This window comes from Pseudonaja textilis, chromosome 2 (genome assembly GCF_049901715.1).
Source record: "Pseudonaja textilis isolate UNSWEBS1 chromosome 2, rPseTex1.2, whole genome shotgun sequence".
Classification (NCBI taxonomy): Eukaryota; Metazoa; Chordata; class Lepidosauria; order Squamata; family Elapidae; genus Pseudonaja; species Pseudonaja textilis.
In genome coordinates this window covers 50,654,930-50,678,718 of record NC_141991.1, presented here as the reverse complement: position 1 = coordinate 50,678,718, position 23,789 = coordinate 50,654,930, and the positions used below count along the sequence as shown (strand labels likewise).

General features: G+C 41.4%; 1 protein-coding gene and 1 non-coding gene across 4 annotated transcripts; both read right to left on the bottom strand.

Moving 5' to 3' along the window:
* Positions 1-1,285: 1,285 nt before the first annotated feature.
* WNT5A (Wnt family member 5A) lies at positions 1,286-22,689 on the bottom strand. Of its 3 annotated transcripts, none has more exons than XM_087923861.1 (5): positions 22,460-22,689; positions 14,483-14,610; positions 13,208-13,473; positions 9,091-9,383; positions 1,286-4,388 (listed from the first exon to the last, which is right to left on the bottom strand). In XM_087923861.1, the coding sequence occupies exons 2-5, from the start codon at positions 14,602-14,604 to the stop codon at positions 3,930-3,932; spliced, it is 1,140 nt and encodes a 379-aa protein (XP_087779987.1). In that variant the 5' UTR covers positions 14,605-14,610; positions 22,460-22,689; the 3' UTR covers positions 1,286-3,929. The 3 variants fall into 3 exon arrangements, with proteins under 3 accessions (XP_087779987.1, XP_026579603.1, XP_026579611.1); XM_026723818.2 differs by lacking the exon at positions 22,460-22,689 and adding an exon at positions 19,061-19,969; XM_026723826.2 differs by lacking the exon at positions 22,460-22,689 and adding an exon at positions 19,429-19,899.
* Positions 1,900-2,002, bottom strand: LOC113455201 (U6 spliceosomal RNA). The gene has a single exon (XR_003376489.1). It is a non-coding gene; the product is annotated as a U6 spliceosomal RNA (small nuclear RNA).
* Positions 22,690-23,789: the final 1,100 nt, after the last annotated feature.

The following is a 23,789-nucleotide window of genomic DNA, read 5'->3' as shown; positions in this document are numbered from 1 at the left end:
GACTGCTTCCAAACTTCCATGTATTTGGCTCCTCTGTCTGGGTTTGCAGAAAAAAGCCAAGCCTGGCTGACATCAGGCTGTAAAGCACAGAGGGAGGAGCTGCTTGGCATTTTTGGTGAGGTGAGAACAGCACACAATTGTAGAACGTGAACACATTTTCTGGCTTTTGTTTCTCTAGACCAAGGTCTGAAACATTATTGAAGGTTAAGGGCTGCCTCTGGCTTTTGAGCTGAATTACATGGTTACACGCACTTCAGAAAGTTAGGAGTGATTCAAAACTGAACTGCTGTTAAAATTAATGAACATTTAAACATTTTTATGAAAACCCATATTGATTTTTCTCTTCTACAACTTTCAAAGTTACAACCGGGTGAGGCTCTTTCCAACTAGTTTTGGGAGGAAGAAAGGTTCTCAATTATATGTTCGAGCACTAGGACAATTGTATACTTGTTTTTATCTTATCAGCCACAGTGCTAGCTTTTTAAAGAGGCCCTTCCATAGAGGTTAAATAACTCACAATGACAGCAAGGTTTTAATTGCATCAAGGCTACATCAACTTTTTTGACCCTACCCCCATGGACTCCTCTGCTTAAAGCGTTAGCAATGCTCCTAGTTAATTAAGGAAAAATGCAATGGGGCGCTAGTAGATACCCTTGACTTTAAAGCAGAATGCATTATGACCCTTTTTATATTTTATATTATGGCTGTTATGTGGGTGTGGCCTTCCTATTAACAAAATGGCTAGCAACAGCACCTATCACAAATCAGAAACACCCATTTATTTGAAACATGTATGTTTTCCATATGAGTAAAGGGTATTAGTGACAAAATATGTCACATTGCAAACACAGTTTCTTTCATGCTTCCAAGTGAAGCTACAATGTAAATATTAAAGAATAAAAACTGGTTAGGGATGATCTCTGGTATTCCTGGCTTAAGTCATTCATCAATTATTTTCTACCTGTAAGACCTATGTGGAATGAAAACATCTTCTCAGGGGCGTTCCGTATTCTTAATATTCCTCTAGAACTTAATTGCAACTTCAACATTCCATAAAGAATCTCTATACTTGTTATACTGATAAAGAATCCACCTGAGAACATTGTCTGTTTTACAATAAAACTCTCAGCCCAACCAATCTCACAGGGTTGTTGTAGGAAAAATAGGAGGAGCATTAAAAGTAAGTTTGCTGCCTTGATTTATTTATTAAAAATAGCACAGGCAGAATAAAAATAATAAAAGTGCCTTTTTAAAAAATACCTCTCCTGAAATAATTAAAATCATCTCCCAATATATAACCAAAATTTTATTTTATAGTCTATCTTCCAATATGGCATAAGCCTTTAAAAAAAAACCCCAATGAAATATACAAATCACACGAGACAAAATTATGTACATTAAATGTACAGAACAAAGAGGAGAACATAGTAGATTTACATAGTATCTGAAGAATAAAGTGGAGTATTTTACATTAAATAGCATTTTAATAGCTAGGATCATTTGACCTCTCTGCTCATAGGCAGAAGTCATGATAAAGGATAAGTGTTCAACATAATTTTAAAATGTGGTTTTTGTATAATAAAAACCAAAAGTGACATATTCAAGGAACTAGTGCTTTATTCATTTATGAAAGTTATTGTTGCCATTGGTTTGCAAATACTAGGAACCATGGAAGTAAATATTTCCTTGCACAATAAATTAAGAGCAATCATCATTGTAAAAACTGATAATCATGGCATTAATGAGAAAGCTCACAGCCTGTGAGATATGAAACTTCTGGTATGTTAATGAAAGGTGGAAGTCTGGCATCAATTCCAATCTGCTTATATTTATTGGGGTTGATGAATTTGGGTGAGGTTTTGGAAGCTGAAGAATGCATTAAATTTGTGTCAAGGGAAAAAAGATTCTCTTCTTATATGAAAACTGGCATGTTATCCCTGTACAAGGGGCCATGCTAATTTTCTCTGTATTGTTCCAATTCTAGTAAATGTCTTGCCAAAACATGCTTCAACAGCAAATGTACTAAAATTGAAACAATACAGAGATTTACTATGGCTTCTGAGCCTGTCTAATATGCTAGTTCACCACAGAATTTATTTATTTATTCAAAAAAAGGAGAAGGTATAATTTGTCTAAGAATACTTTGAGCTTGTTTCCATTACTAGCAACAATGATTTGCAATAAATCTGTTTCAGCTCATCCCAACGTAAGTGCTGGGACATTAAGGACAGTCTAGTGTGGGGCATTAGGTGGAGAACCAGGCCGAACAAGGCTGTTCTAAACCACACATCAAACTTTCTGGAATTCTGAGCTCAAGTGCACAACCAACAATTCAGATTATGCCAAATCTTTCACTTTCACCAAGTTGAAAAATCTAATACTTTCTGAAAGGAAAAAGAGAAAGTTAAATTGTGACTGACTTGCCTTTCAACAATTTTCAAGCCCCAGAAAAAGGGAGGCCAGCGTCCAACCCAAATAAAGCCCCTTAAGTGAATTGACAGTGTTTTTTAAAATGGGGGAGGATAATAATATGCTTAGTCTAAACAAAGAAACTGTCTGGTAACTTGAACAGACTGTATGTTCTTTTTTTTCTTAAAGAAATAATTGGTTTGTAGTTTGTACTGACAACATATATGCATGAGAAAAGGTTTGAGATACTAGACACCAACAGACCAGAGTTTTCCCATATACAAGTAACTGCTCAAATATAGTCTGAGCAGTTTGTGCATAGCCATTATATTTTTAAAGCATTGTGCATTAAAACAAAGGTAGCACAGGATGATGAAGAGGATATTGCTTGCCACGCTGCCCATTTTTATCAAGCTGCTGTACAGGACAGCCAAGAGTTCTCAATTCCACAATGCTATCAGCCAACTTCCATTTCTGAAAAGAAACGAACTACTACCCATAGCACTTTAAAAATAAAGAATCATGTTTTTGTAATGCACAATACAGATTTTCAGCATTATTTAGCGCACACACTTCAGGAAATCCCAAAGTTAACTCATTAATATTATTTAAACTAAGGCAGAAGGCTGTCTAAACATGCATGAGACGTGCTTATTTTACTGCAACTTGCAGTATTCCAAATATTGCTTTGATCTACAATGAGTAAAGTCAGGCTTTCTTCCTTTTGATTTTGTTCGTAATTTTTAAGAAATAGCATTTGCTAATTCAAATACTGTATCTTCTGAGAAATGCATTACGTGAATGATGGTGAAAGAACTACGTGTTTCCTTCCTAGCATCTTTACATGCACAGGCCTCACTCAGTGCATGTTCATATGTAAGCCAAGAATGAAAAAAAACCTCTCAATTTAATGGATTTTTTGAAGTTACCTAGCAGCACAACTGTAGTTTAGGGACCTTATGCTTTTACCCATCCCTGCAGGTGGTTAGGCAAATAAGTTTGAAGAACGTTGTGCTAAAATTTTACAGATAAACTAATCATTATCATTAGAACATTTTTATTTTTATTGTTTTTTGACCACTAACCTTATGAACAAAAGCCATGTCCAGATTTTTTATATTACCAAGTCCAGCCATGCTTTGATCTAAAAAGCATGTGACACAAATACCTCATCTACTGCATTTATACCATGTTTCTTGTGACTGTTTTGGGATAGAATGGATATCCTTTTAAGCTATCCTATTTTCATTGCTATTGTTAAATCTTAATCCCAATTATGCAAATAAATATTCTGTCACTTCTCCCCCCCACCCCATTATTGCAAAAAATATATATATATATATAAAACTATGCACAATCAGAGCTGGATGTAACAAGATTTCCCCATCATTTCTCTTTGCAAAAGATTTAACATATAAACAAGGGAAGCAACCCATTGGGCACTATAAATAAGAACTGAGATCATTTAAGGCAACCAACCCTGCTGGTGGACTGAAAGAGATTGTCCCACCCCACCCACTTTATTTGCAGACAAATTGGTCCACAATCTCTGTGCATTTCTTGCATTTCACGTAGCAGCACCAATGGAACTTGCAATGGCAGCGTTCTGTCTGCACGGTCTTGAACTGATCATAGCCCCGGCCGCAGCACATAAGTTCACAGCCATCCATGCCTTCTGAAGTCTTATTGCAGAGTCGCCCCTGGGTGCCCAGAGACCCAGTGCTCTCGTTGCGCACGCAGTAATCAGGACTAGGGTCAATGTACACCAGGTCATAAATAGTTGGTGCATTGAAGCGGCTGTTCACCTGAACCAGTTTGCCACGGAGATTGAGCTTCATAGCGGCAGCACTGTCGTATTTTTCCTTCAGAGCATCGCCCACCTTGCGAAAGTCAGCCAACTGCAGCCAACAGGTCTTTAAGCTGCATGATCCAGACACACCGTGGCATTTGCAGGCTACATCTGCCAAGTTATACACTGTCTGTAGGAGTCAGAAGAAGAAAAATGAGTCCTATTGTCCCAAAATATAAACGGGTGTAAAATAAACTAAACAATTACTTTTGTATGCCCTACCAATTATTGGGGAAACAACTGCAAATGGTAGCATCTCCTCACCTGGCACCTGTCTATTCTACTTTCCAGAATGCCTACCTGCTTTGAAATTTCCTGTTAGCCTGCTGCTAAGTAACAATTTTTATTTTTATTTTATTTATTCAATTTCTGTAGCAGCCCAGCTCTACCAAGTGACTCTGGGCAGCTTAAAATTCCAAAACTATAAAACAGTTAAAACAATTTAAAACAATAAAAGTTAAAACATCCAGAAAACATTTGGAGAGCTGATTAAAACTTCTTTTACCTTGTTTTATCAGGTGTTTTTTTTTACAAAAACTCCCCCATTCTTAGCTGTTGGTTGTCACATCATACCTAATATAATAAGAGTTTTTGACAGGTTTGTCTGACAATATATTTTATCTTCTTTTTATTTATAGGAGGGGTGTTAAACTCGAGTGTCACGGTGTGATGTCACATGACATATTGCAACTTCCCCGCCCCCCATTCGCTAAACCAGGCTTGGGTGTGGCCAGCACATGACACATCCGGCCCATAGGCTACAGTTTGACAACCCTGATTTATAGCCCAATTTATCATTTTTGTATAAAAATAATGGAGGGAAAAGATACCGAAAATATGCAAGTCTAAGTTACTATGAGCTGTACCCCCATATTCAGTAGAAAATACTCCTTCACAGAAGATAATCCTTCACAGCGTTATCAGTTACAAAATTTTTCATTTTAGAAAATTCCTTTAGCAGGAATGTTGACAGTAAAATACTAAAAATCAGGCTAAAAATTGCTGAAATATAAAGATATAGGTCCTGATGAACTGATACATAAATCTGATTATTTTGCTATCTTCCCAACCTTCTATGACATGATATTGCTACCTCACAAATTTCACTAAAAATAAATCCATGAAAAGGAAATTGTACACAGCAATTGTATGCAGTTTGTGTTGTTCAATTTGCTAAGTTGTGTCCGATACTTTGCAGCATCATGTACCATATTATGGCACTGTCTCTGAGTCTGCCCAAACTCATGCTCACAGTGTCAATAATACCTAACCATCTTACTGTCCACTTCTCCTTTTGCCTTCAATATTTCCCAATATTAGGGTATTTTCAAATAAGTCCTTTATTTTATTTATTTAGTCGAGCATGTATTAGATAACTGATATAAATGTAAACATGATTGTTAATACATGAAATGGCTAAGAATAAAAGGGAACATTAGGACAGGGACGGTAGGCACATTGGTGCACCTATGCACGTCCCTTAAAGACCTCTTAGGAAAGGGGTGAGGTCAATAGTAGACAGTCTAAGTTCAAGTTTTTGAGGTTTTGTGAAGAAACCACAGAGTCAGGCAGGGTATTCCAGGCATTGACCACTCTGTTGCTGAAGTCGTATTTCCTGCAATCGAGTCTGGTTTGGTTTACCTTGAGTTTGTATCTATTGTGTGCTCTTGTATTGTTATGGTTGAAGCTAAAGTATTCATTGATAGGTAGGACATTGCAATATATAATTTTATGTACTACACTTAGATCAGACAGAAGGCAGTGTAGTGCTAAGTTGTCTTAGCCTAAGATTTCAAGCCTGGTAGCATAAGGTATTCTGTTACAAGTAGAGGACTCTTCTGGTGAAATATCTCTGGACTCTCTCAATTGTGTTAATGTCAGATATGCAATGTGAGTTCCAGACAGATGAGCTGCTTCTCTCATTCTTCTTCTTCTTATTTGGTGGCCAAAGAATGTGTGCAGTAGTTCATTGCATTAACTGAATGATTTCCCATCTCTCTGGAGGTTTTCCTTCTTGGCTTTTTTGATTAGCATTGAAAATATGGAAAATCACTACCTCACAAATTGTGCATGCAAACTGGAACTTTTTTTAAATTTGTAAATGATCCCAGAAAGCAACAACACTGGAATAAATAATCATGGTCATCTGTTTATATCATCTCCAACTTGTCTGCAAACGGTTCACCATAGGCTGATGGCCAGGATCAAAGAATACTCCATCCTATGCTACAAAATTAAACTAAGCTGGCAGGATCAGAAAGTATGAGAAAGTGCTAGCAAAGCTGATGGACCCACTTGCACCTGTGGATATTAATGAACTTAAATCACCATGGAAAACTTGTGGTAGTTCAAGGATATTATGTAAGTTTGAAGATTGTTTTCTACTTCCTTGGCATGTTGGATGGGACAGAAGAAAAAAAGGATGCCAGGCATTATTAGAGGCCATAAAAAAGGAATGGAACAAACTTCTGTTCAATCTTGAGATATGCAACCTGATCACACTTTTCCAATCAACACTTCTGTGGCTGCTGAAATGCCACATTACACAAATTATGCCAGTCTAAAGTCTCATACGCTTATACCTGGTCCAAGCATACACAGACCTCCAATTTTAATATAATAATATATCTGTTTTATCTCAGTTCTCCTATATAACTGCATGAAGCAGCTTTCTGGATATTCAATTTTTTTTTCCAGTAGGTTAACCTAGCATAAATAGCTTTCTCTCTTTCCACAATGGCTATCCAGCTGTTAAATCCTTAGAATTCCATCTGATTTTATTTGAACCACAAATGGTAACTTAGCTATCTAATATTGGCTGATTTCAAAAATGCTGAGAAGAATGAGACCTGGTTTTGATGAGAGACTATCCGAAACATCCACGGCTCTTAGAATTAGGCAATGGCAAACTATTTCCATACATATAGTCAACAGGAGTTGAACTTGATTTGAGGGTATCTTTGCCTTTATTTTATTATTGGAAATGTGTCTGAGCAATTATGTTTCAGTTGCACAGATTTTGTTTTTCTTCTTTTTCCACTTCCTGATTTGCAACAATCAAACAATGCAGCAATAACAGAAAATGAGCAGGATTGCAAGCCACTATCCATGGCTGATAAATAGGTAATTCTCCTCAAGCGAGCACAAGCTCATTCCTTGCATACTAACTGGATGTCTTCTATCTGCACCACTGCCAAGATAACAAGGTATCCAGTCCCTCCCTTCTCTATTCAATTTGAAGTTGCTTGGTGTTGCTCAGCAATCTGCAGATTTGGTTAACACAGTGATGTCAATTCTCCCAATAACAAAAAGAAAGACCAGTAGAAAGAAGGTAATCAACTTTGGCAGGTAACATTTCAAGAAGGGAAACTGGAAATAATTGAACCTGTGAAGATTTCCAGCAAAAATAAAACTTACAAGTGGTATATACAAGTTGATTTTACCTACTTCCTTTAGACTGAGGGGAAAAATCCATGATACTTAACCAGTCTGTTGACTGGCATATTGATAGTAGAATTGCATCAGATTTTTCTTTTCAACTCCCCATTTTCATACTGGAAAGATGTGCTACTCCTAGAGCACATTTTCCATTCCAGTTCAGCATCTCCCTCCCACACTAGTCTCCATGCACAGCCAAGTGACTCCATCCAAGAGAAAACCCCAGAACACCTCTGGGTGGGGGACAAGCCGACACCGCAATATCCTCTTTATAAAGTCTTGGCAAGGAGACCTTGATAATTTACCCTGTATAAATAGACATGAGTCAGTGTTGACACAGCCCCAAAAATCCTGGGGTCTAACACATTAGGTAGATGCTGAATGCCATTTCCACCCAGCATTAAAAAGCGGGGAGTTCAAACCCTGCCAAATGGCAAGGCAGGAAGGCAGCTCAAAAGGGGTGGTAGCAGGGAACCACTCAAAGCCGACACAGGCAACTGTGAAAAGTCATTTTTCTTCTCTCTAGTTGGCCTTCCCAAGGCTTTCAGATGCCATCTTGTCACATTGAAATATTATTAATTTTCAATTATCATTCATCTTAATTCACCTTGAAACACAAGTGTAAACTCTCTAGCTGACTTCTCCTGGCACCGTCAGTTGTAGGAAAAATAATTATTTTGGCTCCTTCCTCTTCAGGGCAATAAAATGAAGTTTACACTCATTCGTTTAAAAGATTTGGAGATTAAAAAAGCCATAAAAACCAACTTCCACCACAGAAAAGCCTGTTCTCTAATAATACAGAGAGGGTGGCACTTTTTTTTTCACAGCCTTATAAGGAAGACTGAAAATAGCCCCACACAAGAACATTTCGCTCTAGTAAATATGCTTCTTCTTTCATCCCTTCCAAAGAAAACTGAATGGGTAGGAAATATAAGCTAATAAAACTCTATTCTGCAGAAAATTTACTGTGACTTGCACAATTTTACCAGAAGAATCTGGGAGGGGAAAAAGTATAATTTCAGCTCCATATACAGGAAGCAAATCAAGCATTAGCTGTTGCAATGCCTCTCAGATTGAAAAATCCTGGATTGTTGTTGTTTTTTAATTTAAAATGGGCCATTTGTCTTTATCTAAATTGAGGCATCCTGCCTAGTCTACCTCCAGTAGTAGTGGTATTAATAAAGATTATAATAATCATTTCTGCACTTATTCATCAGGTCTGTTCAAGTAAACAAATTCAAAAACAAGACAGCTTATGGAAAACAAACAAACAACAATGTGTGAATAGGAATTAATGAGAAGTCAGCCTTTCTGTAAATAACGCAGCAACATAAAGGTTTACAATATTAGTTAAGAGCAAATAGATGAAAAGAATCCCCTTTTGAGCTACTTACTCTTCTTCCTGCCTCGTTGTTATGTATGTTCATCAAAATTCTAGCGCTCTCGTAAGATCCTTTCTGATAGATCCGCTCTCGCTCACGGGCATCCACAAATTCCTTGGCAAAACGGTAGCCATAATCAACGTTATCTCCACAGCCCCCCCACAGCCAGTCCCGAGGTAGATCTTTTGGCCGGGCAGCCCTACTGCAGCCACAGGAAGAGAGCTCTCCCTCTCGGCAGGCCCGGCTCATGGCATTCACCACGCCAGCAGCACTGACAGCATAGGTAAAAGCAGTTTCCCGGCTGCCTGCAAAAAAAAGAAGAAGAAGAAAAAGAAGCTGCTTAGTGCATTGGAGACTGGGATGCATGTTTTTATTTGTCAAAGAAGAAGATATATTACTTTTACAATGGAACAACTTTCCCCAATGGATTAATGTACTTTTGAAAAATAGGGTATATCAAGTGAATGTTAAGTATAATATTTGACCAAACTTGTTCGTATTGGATAAAGTTCCAATTTTAAAAAACCAACTATGGGAAAATCCTCTTGACTTTTTCCAAAATTCACCCTTTTTGAGGCATCTGATAAACTAACAACAATTTTATACTGGAAAAGAAAGTTCTGATCTAATAATGAGGTTCACAATGTGATCAAGAAATGGTTGAGGTGTTTTCTAGAAATATACTCTATACAAACTGTCCTGTGTGAAAAATGTAAAAAGAGTTTAAGGGATGCTTTTAAAGTAAATAAGAGATCCAGGCTACTCAAACGGGCTAGTTATTTGAATAGCCTGAATGAAAATTCATTAGTTAATAGGTTACTCAAATCCATAAAGGTTTAATAAAATTGGCAAGTCCCGTGGTGATTTCTTCCAATTTTAGTTATATTGGGCAACTGTCTATAGCTTTTTAAAATTGTAACTAAGGGGACTATCACAAAAGATAAAGCATGGCCTTATGCAATGATTTGAATGTCAATCCTTTACAATGCTATGTCCTAAGTTCTAAAATCCTCTTATTCCAGATTTTTTCAAATAAAAGACAGAATTAGTTTAAAAGTATATAGCTACATTTTTAAAAGCCAAATTATTGTATTTAAAACAAAAGGTTTAAAATTATATTATCCCAAAGAAGTTTGTGCCAGTCAGGAACCTATTCCAAATAAGCAGTATATATAAGTAGTAGTATTAATTTTTGTAGTATGCTAAAATCTGATTTATTTTTAATATACCTATATGAATAATAGAGAAGCCCTATGATTTTTACACTAGCATGGTTCAGATTAAGTTCATAAACACTTTACTTCCTTTTGCATACATATAGCGATTATATACATTTTAGTAGCATTTAAGTTTTATGTCTCTCCCCAAAAGTATATTTTAAGAGAAAATTTTCATCTGTGGCATGAGGAAAAAATGCGGAGATGGTATACTTTAAAAAAAACAACAGATGGAATAAATTTATTTGTGGCATGTTTAAGACAAATATCATCAACTTTGACAATATTAGAAGTCTCTCTGCCAGCAACAGTGTTGGTTTGTTTAGAAGTTTTCTATCCTGTGCTAAGCATAAACATGATACCTTTACATTAGAAAAAGATGATATGTTAATCTTTGTCCATTTCAAACAGAAAAATCCTTTCCTCGATATATGTAATTTTGAAAGTCTTCAGAAGTAAGAGAATTTGCTTACATGGCTCAAAAGTTAGTTTAAAATGTAATCTTACTCAGAGTTTAGCTTTTTAAATAGCACTGATTTAGTGGTTTTCATGATTTAAGTGAATACCAAGTACAGAACTTTTTTTTTAATCATACCCTTTTATTCAAGCTATATTGATTTCGAAGAGCATTTTCAGCTCCCAACTTGAAGACCGCTATTCAACTTTTGGAGATCAAGTCATAGACAAAATTTTCAGAAAATGTTTAGTTTGTTATCATTTACTGTTTGATCTAGCCAGGACGAAAATACCCAAATATTACACAGCCAACTTTCCAGAATTGTTCAGAAAATAAAGAAATACTTGTGCCAGCAGTAATGTATGCTGATTCATATCTCACTGCATTTAATGCCAAAACTTGTGCTATTTCCCAAATAAAAATCATAACTGTAACAGATATTCTACCTTAAGAGTCAGCTCTTAAAGCAACAACACCAATATGCTTCATCAATATCTGATTTGTTCATTTCAGCAATGAAGATATCAATCAAATCATTAGATTTTTACTCTTTACTTAAATTTAGATGAAGAAATTGTACAACCTTGTAGTATTTTAATTCACTACACAAAATCTTTCAAGTATTCTTTCAAGTCAAATCGGCTAAGGATTTCTCACAAAAATTCTGAGAAACATAAAGAAATAGAGCCAATAGGCTTTTTATAACAAAACACTCATTGTAGCTGGATTTATAGAAATGTAGAACAGTGTTTAAGCAAGAAACAGGTGTCTGGATAAAGAGAAACAACCTATTTATAATTTACTTAAAGTAGGCTGAAATATGAAATGACAAATTTCTCACTGCTTTGGAGAAATTTCTCACACTTCTTGTTCTCAGTAACGTTTTCATGATCTAGAAAGTTGGATGCACATAACCTGATTTGTAATTAACCTAAACAGGCTATCACCATTTTAAATCAAATGAAATAGATGCAGATATATTATGAGCAGGAATCAAAGGACTAAAACTAAAATGCGAACTAGTTCAAACACTGATGGTTGCAAACTTTGTATAAAGAGATTGTGTTAACTCAGACATTATAAAACCAATCTTCAAGTCTGGGATATATACATCTATGCTAATATCTGAAACAATTTCAGGCTTTTAGCACTCCGTATCTATGGAATACATCCTACCCAAGGCAGAATACTAACAATTAACAATTTTATTCTAAGCCTCCCTCAACAGCAATTATAATGCAAAAACTGCAGGAGAATATTTAAGTCTTCAAAAGGCAAATGTTTCCACTTACTTCATAAAAAAGGGCATGGAAAAGGTTTGAGATTTTGTAAAGATTATTTTACATAAAATTAACTTTTAGAGTAAATGTGACTTAACAGTACCCTTTCAAGCAAAGCAGAAGCCTACTCAATTCTTAAATGAAGTTATTTTTAATCTAATTTTAAAGTCATTCCAATCCTTTCCTATCCTGTTTCAAAAAAGAGGAATGTAAAATTAGATTTAGATCTCAGTATTCTGAAATGATATTATACACAAGCTGTGAGTTAAACAGGGGAAGGGCTAGACCGGAGATACAGACTTAGATATTCAGATGTCATTACTGCAAGCGGATAAGGAGAGAAAACCGCAATCTATCAGTCAACCAACAGCAATCTATAATGATGCTGTGCTGAGCCCATCAAATTCAATGGGAATATCAGAGATAAGACCTCTTTAAAGCATAAAATGGAATTCTGCTGGTATAAGCTCATCAGCAAAAAAAAAAATATCAAGAAGAAATTGACAAAAGATATACTTTTACTAAAGAGATATTTTATGAACAATAACAATTACATAAGTATATGTATCATGTATGTATCTATGGATACATATACATGCAGACACACACTTTGCCTTATTCAAAGTATTCTGCAAACACCAAAATAATTCACATCATAGCTTAAATTTCTTTAATGAAAATTAACTTGTTTTCAGAAAGCTATAATCCTGAACTTTTCTCATGTTCCTTTAAACATAATGAGATTTCAATATTGGTATATTGGTACAAGCTGGGCTGAGAAAGTATGTATTAAAATAACAGTCCAGAATAGACTTGATATAATGGTATGAAAAATTAAGGTGATTAATCTAAAGGCAAAACTCAACCGTTACATGTTTTTGATATGAAAATGATCCTAGGCCAGCCAAATGCCACTATCTGCTTCCAATTTCCTGTTCTAAAAACAGGCCTATTTTTGCGATGGGATGAGAACTTCAGTATTATTATTCATTTTTCTACATAATCGTCAGTCTCATAATGGCTGCTTGCTCACCAAAAGGGTTTTGATTTTTTTGCCAAAAGCATTTTAATGTTTCCATTCTTGATTAACTTCAGTGTCAAATAAAGAACCGGGCAAAGTTTTCTAGCACAATGCATACAGAAATGCTTCATGTAGATTCTAAAGTACTTCCTACCTATCTGCATGACTCTGCCAAAGACAGAGTTATTATCCACAGTACTACAATTCCATCTTCTATGGCGGAACTGATACTGGCATTCTTTGATCCCTGTCTTTGCACCCTCTCCAATATATTGCATGTGATCCTGGTACAAATGGCAGAGTTTCTTTTGTCCTTGAGACAGCCCTGCCAATTGGCTACAGAGAGGTTGGGCTCCAATTATATACACCTCTGGCATCTGGACAGGGTTCATAGGATTCATGTGGTTCATACCTAGAGACCTGTAAAAGGAGAAGAGCTATATTAATAAGAGACAGTTCAAATACAGTAACTGAATGCACATGCAGATATCCTAATCCCAATCCTAAACAGATTTACTTGGAAGTAAGGTTCAGTGAGGTTCTAGGCATAGTGGCTGAAGTGGAAAGAAAGACTTGTTGAATATTTGAAATATTAAAGTAAAACCACATGCATGAAGTTAGGAAGACAAAAATCAAGTTATGCATTTATCTAAATACATTTTCCCCCTTAAGTTTTAAATTATTGCGCTCTTCCTACTTTTTTGAGAACTTATTAAACACACACATACACACACTGAAGGCGTTTAAATACTAACCTACCATATATTTTTAAAAACCCTGTAGTACCTAAAACATACTGAAGATCAATAAAATTAACAAGTAACACAAAATATATAGTTTATATGTAAAATAGTGAACATACCTGAAGTAGACAATTTCTAGACATCATGAAATAAATGCCTTAATTTAACATTCACAACTAACAACTTCAACAAAATATTAACTCAACTGTGTGCTTTAATTATAAATGCCTGTTAATCAGACAGCAGAACTGTTTCCAGAAGTTAAATTCAATTAAGATCAATAGGGCTTACCCCATATGTATCCTGAATCTATAGCCTTATAGTCGTTCACACACACAAAAATAAGTTATAAAACCCATTATTTTGAAGTAACTCACATGATTCACTTTTGTGTATGTGTTTATCTTGCAAACTCAATATTCTCATTTCAACTTTACATTTTATTTAGTTTCTACTATACAGTTGGTTCCATAGAGAATTCAAATTATTACATATATGTGGTAGAGTTCACTGAAGGAACAGAATGAAAAAAAAATTTACGGGTTCATAAATCAAGTAATTACAGTTTCCAGGAACTATCTGGGCCTTTATATTAGCTGGAAACTGAAGATAGACATACCTTATATTGTGTGTGTGGGGGGGGGGGAGAGATTAGAAAGTGATAAAAATATAATTAAAAAGCTTACCACCAAGAGCTGGCTTCTATCATGATTTGGAGAAGCGAAGAGAAGATGGTCAGACCCAACAAAAAGTACTTGGAAGTCATTGCCCCTGTCCACAAAGATCCACTTTGCATTATTGCTCCCATGGACTTCTGTAGGGGAGGGAAGAGGAAAGAGACTGATTTGACTGTTATGGTGTGGCTCAGACCATTTCAAAAGTGAACAAAGTCCAGCCTGAAAAGGTGGGGGGGAAATTCTCTGCAAAGCTGCAGCGGCCCTTTTCCCCAATGAGTTCTTACAGTGCAATGGCCACGCCACTGCCTGCTGCTCCAAGTGCATTAATCCGCCCAACTGTCCCACTGTTGGATCTTAGTGTTTGACTAACTCTCAAAGCAGCCCAGATACTGAAGGAAAGCTGAGCAGCACCCAGCCCATGGTCCTCCCTCTCTTCCTCCTCCTCCTTCCAGACTCCAGTAGACAAGACCTTGGCTTTGGGGCACAATCCAGCCCTGTTGTGCTGCTGGGTTTTCATAGCTAGCTATCCTGTCAGGAGAAGCAGGTGGGCTGAGACAGGGAAGAGATTAAACAGCCATACACACACACACACACCACACCACACCACACTAACACTACACAGGATTTGCCAGACCACCAACCCTTCAGAACTCCAAGCAAGCAAAGGCCTATCATTTTGGGACAGAATCGAGATTTTTCCTTCTCGAGTGATTTCTGGAGTGATGGGGTAGAAGAAATTGGGCTCAATGGAAGGAGAGGAGCTCTCCCCATACTGCATCATTGGCGGGAACAGGAGACAATTTAATAAACAATTTAGTAACCCCTTTTAAAGAAATGTCACGAATGCTTCTATCCAGATGTCCATGATTCGTTCGCGGCCAGAAGTGACTCTCTTTCGATTTCAGGGGTAGCCTTGGCGCACCTTAAACCATTTACTCCCGTACCAAATAGAGCCAGCCCGGATTTGAGAACCGGGAAGCTTCAGAGCGGCTCCCCGATGAACCAGAAAGCTTCCGGAACCATCGCAGACCGCCACGGGGTGATTCGCCCAAGAAGGGCGGGTGCCTCCTTCACGCGCAACCCCGGGCCTCCTCGCGCGCAAACACTACGAATTAGTCGGAGGGAGCAGAGCAGGAAACTTTCGATCTGCGCGCTCGCTCGCAACCTAGGCATGAAAGCGTTGGGAAGGCTCCTTCCGCGACGAGAAGCCTAGGAGGAGCTCCAAAGGATTTCAGGCACGCCAGGCGGTTTGAAGACAGAAAAAAGATAACCTTTCAACGGGCATTTCCATTTGTAAGTTTAAAAAAAGAGAGAGCAGTACAATCCCGTGTTGCTTCTCTGCACTCCCGTGCCGACGGACGTTGATGTTTCAACCTGGTCGGTATGGTTGCAGTATTATCGCCCTGACCAGAACATAATTCCACTCACTACTCAATCTTAAACGCGTCTACTCAGAAGCTCATTTTGCGGATTTCCAATAGGGTTGCCCTTAACTACCACCCAAGAGATTGGGGAGGTAATTCAGCTGAAGGTACAGAGTGCTCCGGCAAGGAAGAAGGCGGGGTCGGGCTTGCAAATCGCCCTCCGGGTTTGACTTGCAAAACTCTTGGGGAAGTTTGGTTTTTTTTCCTCTGGGAATCCGCCCGCTCATAATTGCTCGGCGTGCTCTTCCATTCTCCTCGGCCTCGTGCTGGGTAAAAAGGAAAATGACTTTCCAGACGAGCGGGGCCAGAACGGCTTCTTCAAGCTTCAAGAAGCGGGGAAATGGAGCTGGCCCGCGAGTCACATTTCAACATGCTTGAACTCTCGCCGACGGGAGACTTGACACCAGGAATACTCCCGAAGGACTTCATCTGGCCTATTCCGAGCCCCTTCCAGCTTGCCCTCGCGCCGCTTTGTTTTGGTTCAATCCCACGGAAAACAAGGCGCGGTCGCGGCCCGCTAAGCGGTCTCCCCAAATGCACAGAATTCTCCCACAGAAGGCTGGAAGAATTTTGGGGGATCGGCCGGAGAGGCCGCCCGTCTAATGATTTATTTCTCCATCAGACTGATGCGCCAAAGAGTTCGTTCGTTCCCATAAAGCCGTCCACGCTCCTGCACGAGAGGGGAGGGAAAAGGGGGCCGGGAGAGACCGCGAAAGCCACTGCAGCCGTCCCTCGTCGAAGGCGAACAGCGTGCGGACAAACCCGAAGATGGAAGAGAAAGAAGGCTCCGTTAAGCCATTGCCCATCGGGGCGTTTCAATCGCTTCCCCTACCTCCGGCCTGAGCTTCCCGTGTGGCCTTGGGCCCGTTCCCTCCGTGTCTCGTGTGATCTTTCGCTGTGGGTGTACATTCTGTGCAGCTGAGGATTTCAGGCCACAGTTTCGGCTCGCCGCTCGAGAGCTGTGCAAGGTGCAATTTGATGATGCTAATCGAAGAATAAACCACCCGCGAGGAAGTTGAATCTGAAGGTCACAGCCGTCTGGATCAAGGGCGGAACATTTGCCGAGGTTTATTACCAAAACGGGGAGGGTCAAACAAGGGCTTTTTGGGGGGGAAAGGGGGTAAAACGCCAATGGAGCAAAAAGGCCAGGCCACGGATGGTCTAGTGGAGCTCCTTTTTCTAATGCAAACTCTCCGATTGCACGATTTTGCTGGCACCGGGGGAAACCTTATTAACGACATCCTGCGTCCTTCACTGAATGCTCGGAATATATATTTCATGCAAACTCCGCTAGCAGAATCCAAACTGTTACTGCATTTTATATTCAAAAACCCTTTTCTGCTCAAAAAATAAGCAGAAGGGCCCCCCACAGGTTGTAGAGACAGGAGCATAACTTTAAATACCTTATGAACTTTCCAGACGAAAGTTTCAAGTCGCCTGCCTGCCTAAAGGTCCGTCGGGTTGCTCTAAGGAGGCATTCTCCTCCTTCCCCGATAGAGGGCAATCGCAACCGCGAAACGTTAGGTCCCAGACGAAAGCCGGCAGATCTGGAGTTGTCGCCTTCCTCTCGGCGTTTGGTGACATTCATTACTTTTGAGTTTATTCTGCGCATCCCAGCGCAGAGCAGAAAGGACTCAGAGGCGAGGCCCCTCCCCCACTCATCCCATTCCGGACGGGGCACCCGAGGAAAAAGCACCGCGCTAAAGCAGATCCCTTCACTCATTCGGGACGGAACCGTTTTCTGTATCTGCAGAGGGTCCGTATTAAAGACGGCTTCTTGCAGCCGATCGTCTTTGGGACACTAACGAAGATCAACTTTTTAAATACGTTTTCCCCGCTCTTCAACGGAGCGCGTCAGCCTCCGGGCTTCTTCGCTTGCGACTTTGTTTTTTTTAAAAAATGCAAGGGGTCTGGAAAGTCCGTTAGCGCATCTGGTTTTATGGCCGCTGTTTTAATGCTCAGTCCTACTGGGGTTAAGTAGGTATATAGCCCTTTCTAACCCGGTGGGTTGCAAAACGCTGCTGCAAAAAGGCCGGCTCGGATTTTGGGAGCCGATACCTGCCAACCCACCAATTGTCCCGCAGGTTTAGTGGGGATACACACAAGGGGCAAAAAGTATCGCAAAGTTTGATTACAAATAGCTTCCAGGTTTTCAACAAAGAGAGCAAGTCAAACGCCGCAAACCAGGCGGTGGTCTCAAGCGCCTGTTTCAGCTCACCCCACGATTAACCCAAACGCAAGAAAATCACTGGGACTTTCTTGTCGGTTTATGCAATTTGTCTGCCCCACCCGCCGAGAAAGAAGCTGAACTTTCCTGGCTGAAGCTGAACTTTCACTGACCCCACTGACTGTAACTAATTTAGCATACAATTGACAATTAAAAACAAACACACCACTACTTTTTTTTGAACACGGAACATTTGGAGCATCAAAGGGCCTGGGGGAGCGGGTGGAGACAAAACCCTTCCATCCTCCCTCGCGAGTAAAAGCGGGACCCTTTACAGATGCAAAGTGACAACGTGCAGAACCCGAGAACAAAAACCGAGGGATCGAGATGGAGGAGGAGAAAGTCATCCAGGGATTTTTTTTTCCCCCGCTGGCCAGCAGCCAAAACCCTTTAAAGGTACAGGCCTGCTGCCATTACTCCGTTTCTTCAACCCGCACGAGTTAAAGTGGCAGGAGCTGTTGTCCTTTTAAAACCCACTGGATAGGCGAGGGGGAAAAAGCATGTGGATTTAGCGAGGAATTAAAAGAGTTTTCCGAGGAAATCGATCACTCACTCCAAAAGCCAGGGGCGACTAAGTAGAAACCTTTTGAAACTGGAGGTTTCTGAGAAAAGTAAAAGTTTCGATTGGGGCGCGTCCATAACCGGGAGTTAATATTACGGGAGCAATAAAGGGAAATAAGTTTACCCTTTCTCATCAGCCCCACCATAAACCTAATATTTTGAAGGTGGGGGGGGAGGATCAAGTAGCTCTGGCTAAGCTCTTCTTTTTCAAGAAGGAAAAAAACAAAAGGGTTTTTTTTTCGTTCTCAGATTTTCCTGACTCAAAACTGGGATAGTTGGGGGGGGGAAACCCCAACCATCGCTCCCCCTCCTCCCCGTGTCTAGAGCAAGCGGGTTGCAAGCACACACCCCCTCTCATTCCCAAGTGCTACTCACCTCCATTGTGGGGAGGAGGGGGAGGGAGGAAGAGACGACGACCGAGGGGGCCAGAAGAGAATCAGGAAACCGTCTAGCTTAGCAGCCAAGTAATCCAATCGAGGAAGCCCAAAACCCAACTTCTCGTAATCTCCTCCGACGACAAACGACAGGGTTGTTCTGCCCGAGGGGGCCGCTCCAACGCTGGAGCGAAGAAGCCTCCTTCGCAAGGTCCATCCGCGACCGAACCGGGGCAAATCGCAGCGTCTCGAGCTTCAGATCAACCCAGCCAGGTAGCGCTGCCACGGCGCTGCCGCCGCCGCCTCCCGCGCGAGGCTCGACGCCTCCCGAACACGCCTTGCAGATTTCCTTCCCCGCCGTCTACCTACCCGCTGCCACGGGTGCCCGGCACCGGCAAGCTTTGCCCCAGCGGAGTCCCTCCATTGCGAGAGATCGAGCGAGAGACTGGCAAGGGAAAGGCGAACTCCTCCGGCATCAAAGAGCAGGGCGGCGGGGAAGGTGGCGGCGGCGGTGGAGGCTGCGGCAGCTGCTCCGGTCCATGTTCCGCGGCGGCGCAAAAAAAAAGAAAAGGCGGGGGTGGGTGGGAAGTGTCGCTCGCCCTTCCCTCACAGTCCCGACTTCATTCTGTGCCGCACGGGCACAAGGCGGCTCCTTCGCTTATTCTCCGCACTAGTTGCTGCGCGGCCGAGGCGGGCGCGCTTCTGTTCCCCTCGCCTGGCGCGAAGTGCGAGAAAACTTGCAAAGGCGACGGTGTCTTCAGGGAAAGAACCGGGAGGGGAGGGGGGAGGAGGAGGAGGAGGAGGCGGCGGCGAAGGAAGAGCTCGCGGAGACGCGCGTGCGCCCTGCGTCAACCTATTGCAACCCAGAGCGAGCTTTTAAGCTGCACCTCAGGCGGCAGCCTCTGGACTCAGCGCCGAGCTGCTGGCTGGCTGGCTGGTTGGGATAACGCGACAGCGCCAATGCCAGCTAGCCAGCCAGCGGAGAGGGCGGCATTCTTGGAATTTACACCCGCGTGAAAGGACGACGTTAATCTGGAATTGCTCATCGCCCCGACATCTGTTCATTGTTTTCCACGCCGTTGAGTGGGGAGGTGGGGGTGGAGTCGGGTTTGTACTTAGTTAGACTAAGCCTGGGAAGAGTCGAGTTCGAATCTTTCGCTCGGCCTTGGTGTTCACGAGTGCTCTCGGCCAAGTCTGCCTTACTCAAACTATTGTTGGGAGAGGAAACTGTCTTGACCTTCTTAAAAAAAAAAAGGAATGAAACTCTCCTGCCCCCCCCGTCCCCCCCTCTCCCGGCCAATCTTCAGGTGCTACACTTTTACTCTCCGTTGTCCTTAATAGAGATTACCACGGCTCGGTTACTGTCTGCACAAATTCCTTTTAGTGGCGGAAATCACTGTATTCAATTTTAATTCCTTAATTTTTTAAAAAAATATTTTTTTGGAGAACATCATTTGATTTAGAACCCGTTTTACCACGTAAACTAGGAGTAGTTGTAACTTCTCTTATGTGCAAGGTTTTCAAGAGGGAGGGATAGCCAGCTTGCAACGTGGCTATCGGGTTTTGATTTCGGTGAAAGGCAAAAAGATGGCTTTCTCTAAAACTGAGATTTGCACGAGATACCAATCTTAGGTCAGGGTAGACCAGCTGTGTAGACTAGTCTATTCCTGTGCATGTTTACTCAGGCTGGCAATGGCACAATAGGCTTTATTCCCAAATAAAGGAGTGTGCATAAGATTTCAACCCTACAGGCAAAATTGGAGTTAGTGTATGGGCTCAGCTCCATCACGGTGTCATTAATGCCAAAACTTAGCGCTGCAACGCACGGAATTAATAAAACAACCCCTTTGCGCATGATCAGAGGGGCTTTATCTCAATATATAACTATAGCTGTGATGAATACAGAGGCATGACGTTTGCAGTTTAAGTTTAGAGCTTAATCCTGTTCTGCGCACAATCAAATGGACGGGGCTGGCCGGGAGCTTCACGTGGCTATCTCCGATCTAATAATACTGTAGTTGGGATACTGAACTGACAAACGGCTCCGAATAGTCAGCCTGCAAACATTTAAACGTGCACAAATGGATGCCCACTGCCTCTTATGAGCGGGCAAAGGAAATGACAAGCTACAGCGGATCAAAGGCACTACACATTGTATTCCTACAAGGGGGAATATCTCTAGACAACTCGCAAAGAAAACCCAACGCAGGAATGCAAACTTTTCAATAACTCATTCCCCGTATTTAGTCCCCCTTTTAGTTGCTGGGGATCAGTCAGTGAGGTTCCATTAGGTAGCCCGACCCATTAATAGCGCATCAACGTGTCCAAGTTTAAAAACGGCTGCTGAATAATATGATTGCTTTATAATTACTGTCAGGCATCAAATGTTATTCAAGGCACCTACCCAGATGACGCCTGTCCCATTCCGCCAGAAATGATACTACTCTGTTGCACAGAGAGAAGAAAAACTTTGTGAAGCCTCTCGAGAAACCTGTCAATTTCTCCCGATTTTAGAACGACGGTAAACATATCTAACTCCCTAATCAATCTTTAACTCCATGCAGAGAGTTCGGTCCTAAACATGTATGTGCTCCGAGCCTCCGAGATACAAGAAAGTCTAAACCTCCGTCATTTATTTTGTTCATACATTCCTAACTTGATGTCTTCTCAGTGAATTGGGATTCCCGGAATCAGCTGAAAAAAAAAGTGGGAATTACACTGTAATCCCAAAACATCTGGAAAAATACTAGATTGGAAAATGCATCATAATCCAAACAGCGTTCAGAGAACGGCCAATAGCAAGGTTGGAAATTTATAGAATTGCAGACATTGCTGGTCAACGGCGAGGAACGTTGGGAATGATGGTTTAGCAACATCGGATTGTTCCCCCCTCCCCATCCTACTGGCTCATATCAATAATACAGTATTTTCTTACTGACGGGGGTATTGGACGTTATCTCAAGCTACGGGGAGCAGCCGGTTTTTTTAAAAAAATAATAATCTTAAATTAAATAATTAAAGTAATATCTTTTAGCCGCTCATTCTAAGAGTCCTTTAAAGGAAGGAGAGCAGGAAAGAAATATCAGAACGGGATTAATTTAGCAAATGAGGGTATGGAGGGAATCGCTTATTCAAAGCATTACTTCTACACCTATCCATACTGCTTGCATAGGGGAAAACAATCTTTCGTACGGCGCGAATCCATCAAGGTTAGCTTAGCGGGCTGCGCTCCTAAACACACTCGCGATGAAGTCAAGTTGCAAGTCCCAGCCTTGAACTCCCTTGGGCCTGCGGAGCCAAAGTGCCGGAGAGCTTATTCCCCGCCGCCACCCGCGTTCTCTCTTGCCTGAGCTGGAGATCCCTTTGCCGCCTGGCAGTATTTATTTCAATTCAAACTTACTTCGATTTCAGCGTGCAGTCCCCTCCCCCATCTCTTACTCGATCTTCCTTCTCCGAGTCCAGCGAAAAAGAGCGAGTGAGCCTGCGAAGATCGCTCTTGGCAGAGGCGGCCGATGCAGGACCCGGGCAGTTGTGCGGGGGAGGGAAGGGGAGGGGTAGGGAGGGGGGCGAGGAGGAGATTTTCCTCCCCTTCGGGCAGGGTTGCCTGCCGGCTGGCAGGGGCTGCTCGCCTGCTCAGACTCAGCGGGCTTCCGTTGTCAATTAGGCAAGATTGTTGACGGAGGATCTGGTCGCTGGATCCTTTTGTCCTCCTCGACCTTCACTAAGGCTCTCCCAAAGTCATTGCCAGCTCTTTCTCCCACATGGTGCCAGCAGCTCAGAGGGAAAAGGACCAACAGGCCTTGAGAGCACAATCTGTTTTGAGTCTTGGGGAATCCAATCCATCTGGATCCTGCTCTTCAACCCTGCCAAAATGGGAATTAGGGAGAACTATCTCCTTCCCCAGCCAGATGCTCTTCAAAGGTTGGATTCCAACTCCCATCCTCCCCAAACTATGGCCATGCTGTTGGGGGGGGGGGGGATTATTGTCCCCTAATGTTGTCTGGATTACTGCGGCTGTCTAGATCCAGTGGTCCCTTTGCAGGAAATAATGTAACCTGCTCCCAAGTAAGTGTGAATGGCAGCCATTAACTTTGAGTCTGCAAACTAAACAGTGATGAGTTCACCAATGGACAGCGTAATTCCGACCTTATCTACTAAGAAGCAATCCCTTTAGGGCCTTTTCCCACTGCAGAATTAGTACTATTCCCTCCTGGAAGGGGAGGGGAGGAATGTGCTGCCTTTATTTCCACTTCCTGACCTGCCTTGGATCTTTAGGTCTGACCTGCTGATGAATTGTAGGGCCCAGATTTCAAACGTGTACCACATCATCATCAGAAAAACATTTGATGAATTCCCCATCTTTGCTGCCCTTCATGTCACCAAGCAGTGGGGAAAACATTTGCCAATCATGAAGCTGTGGCAAAAATAAAGTGGGCCAGGCTGCAGGAACATGTAAGCTCTACTCTATCCTTCTACAGCTTAGGAAGCTGAGACACAGCTAAGGATTTTTCCCTCCTGTTTTTTTTCCTCTGCATAGGTCAAATAAATGCTCACTTTCAGGCTTCTTTTGTAAAGGTGGATGAGTATCCTATCCATTTTGCTTTACTCTCCTTGCCGATCCCTACAAGGCCCTACCGATAAAGCACTTGCATTTCCACTGGCTGAGTAGTCTTATATTATTACAGAATTTTGATAGCTACTCTGACTTTTGAAGAGACAACAGAGTATTG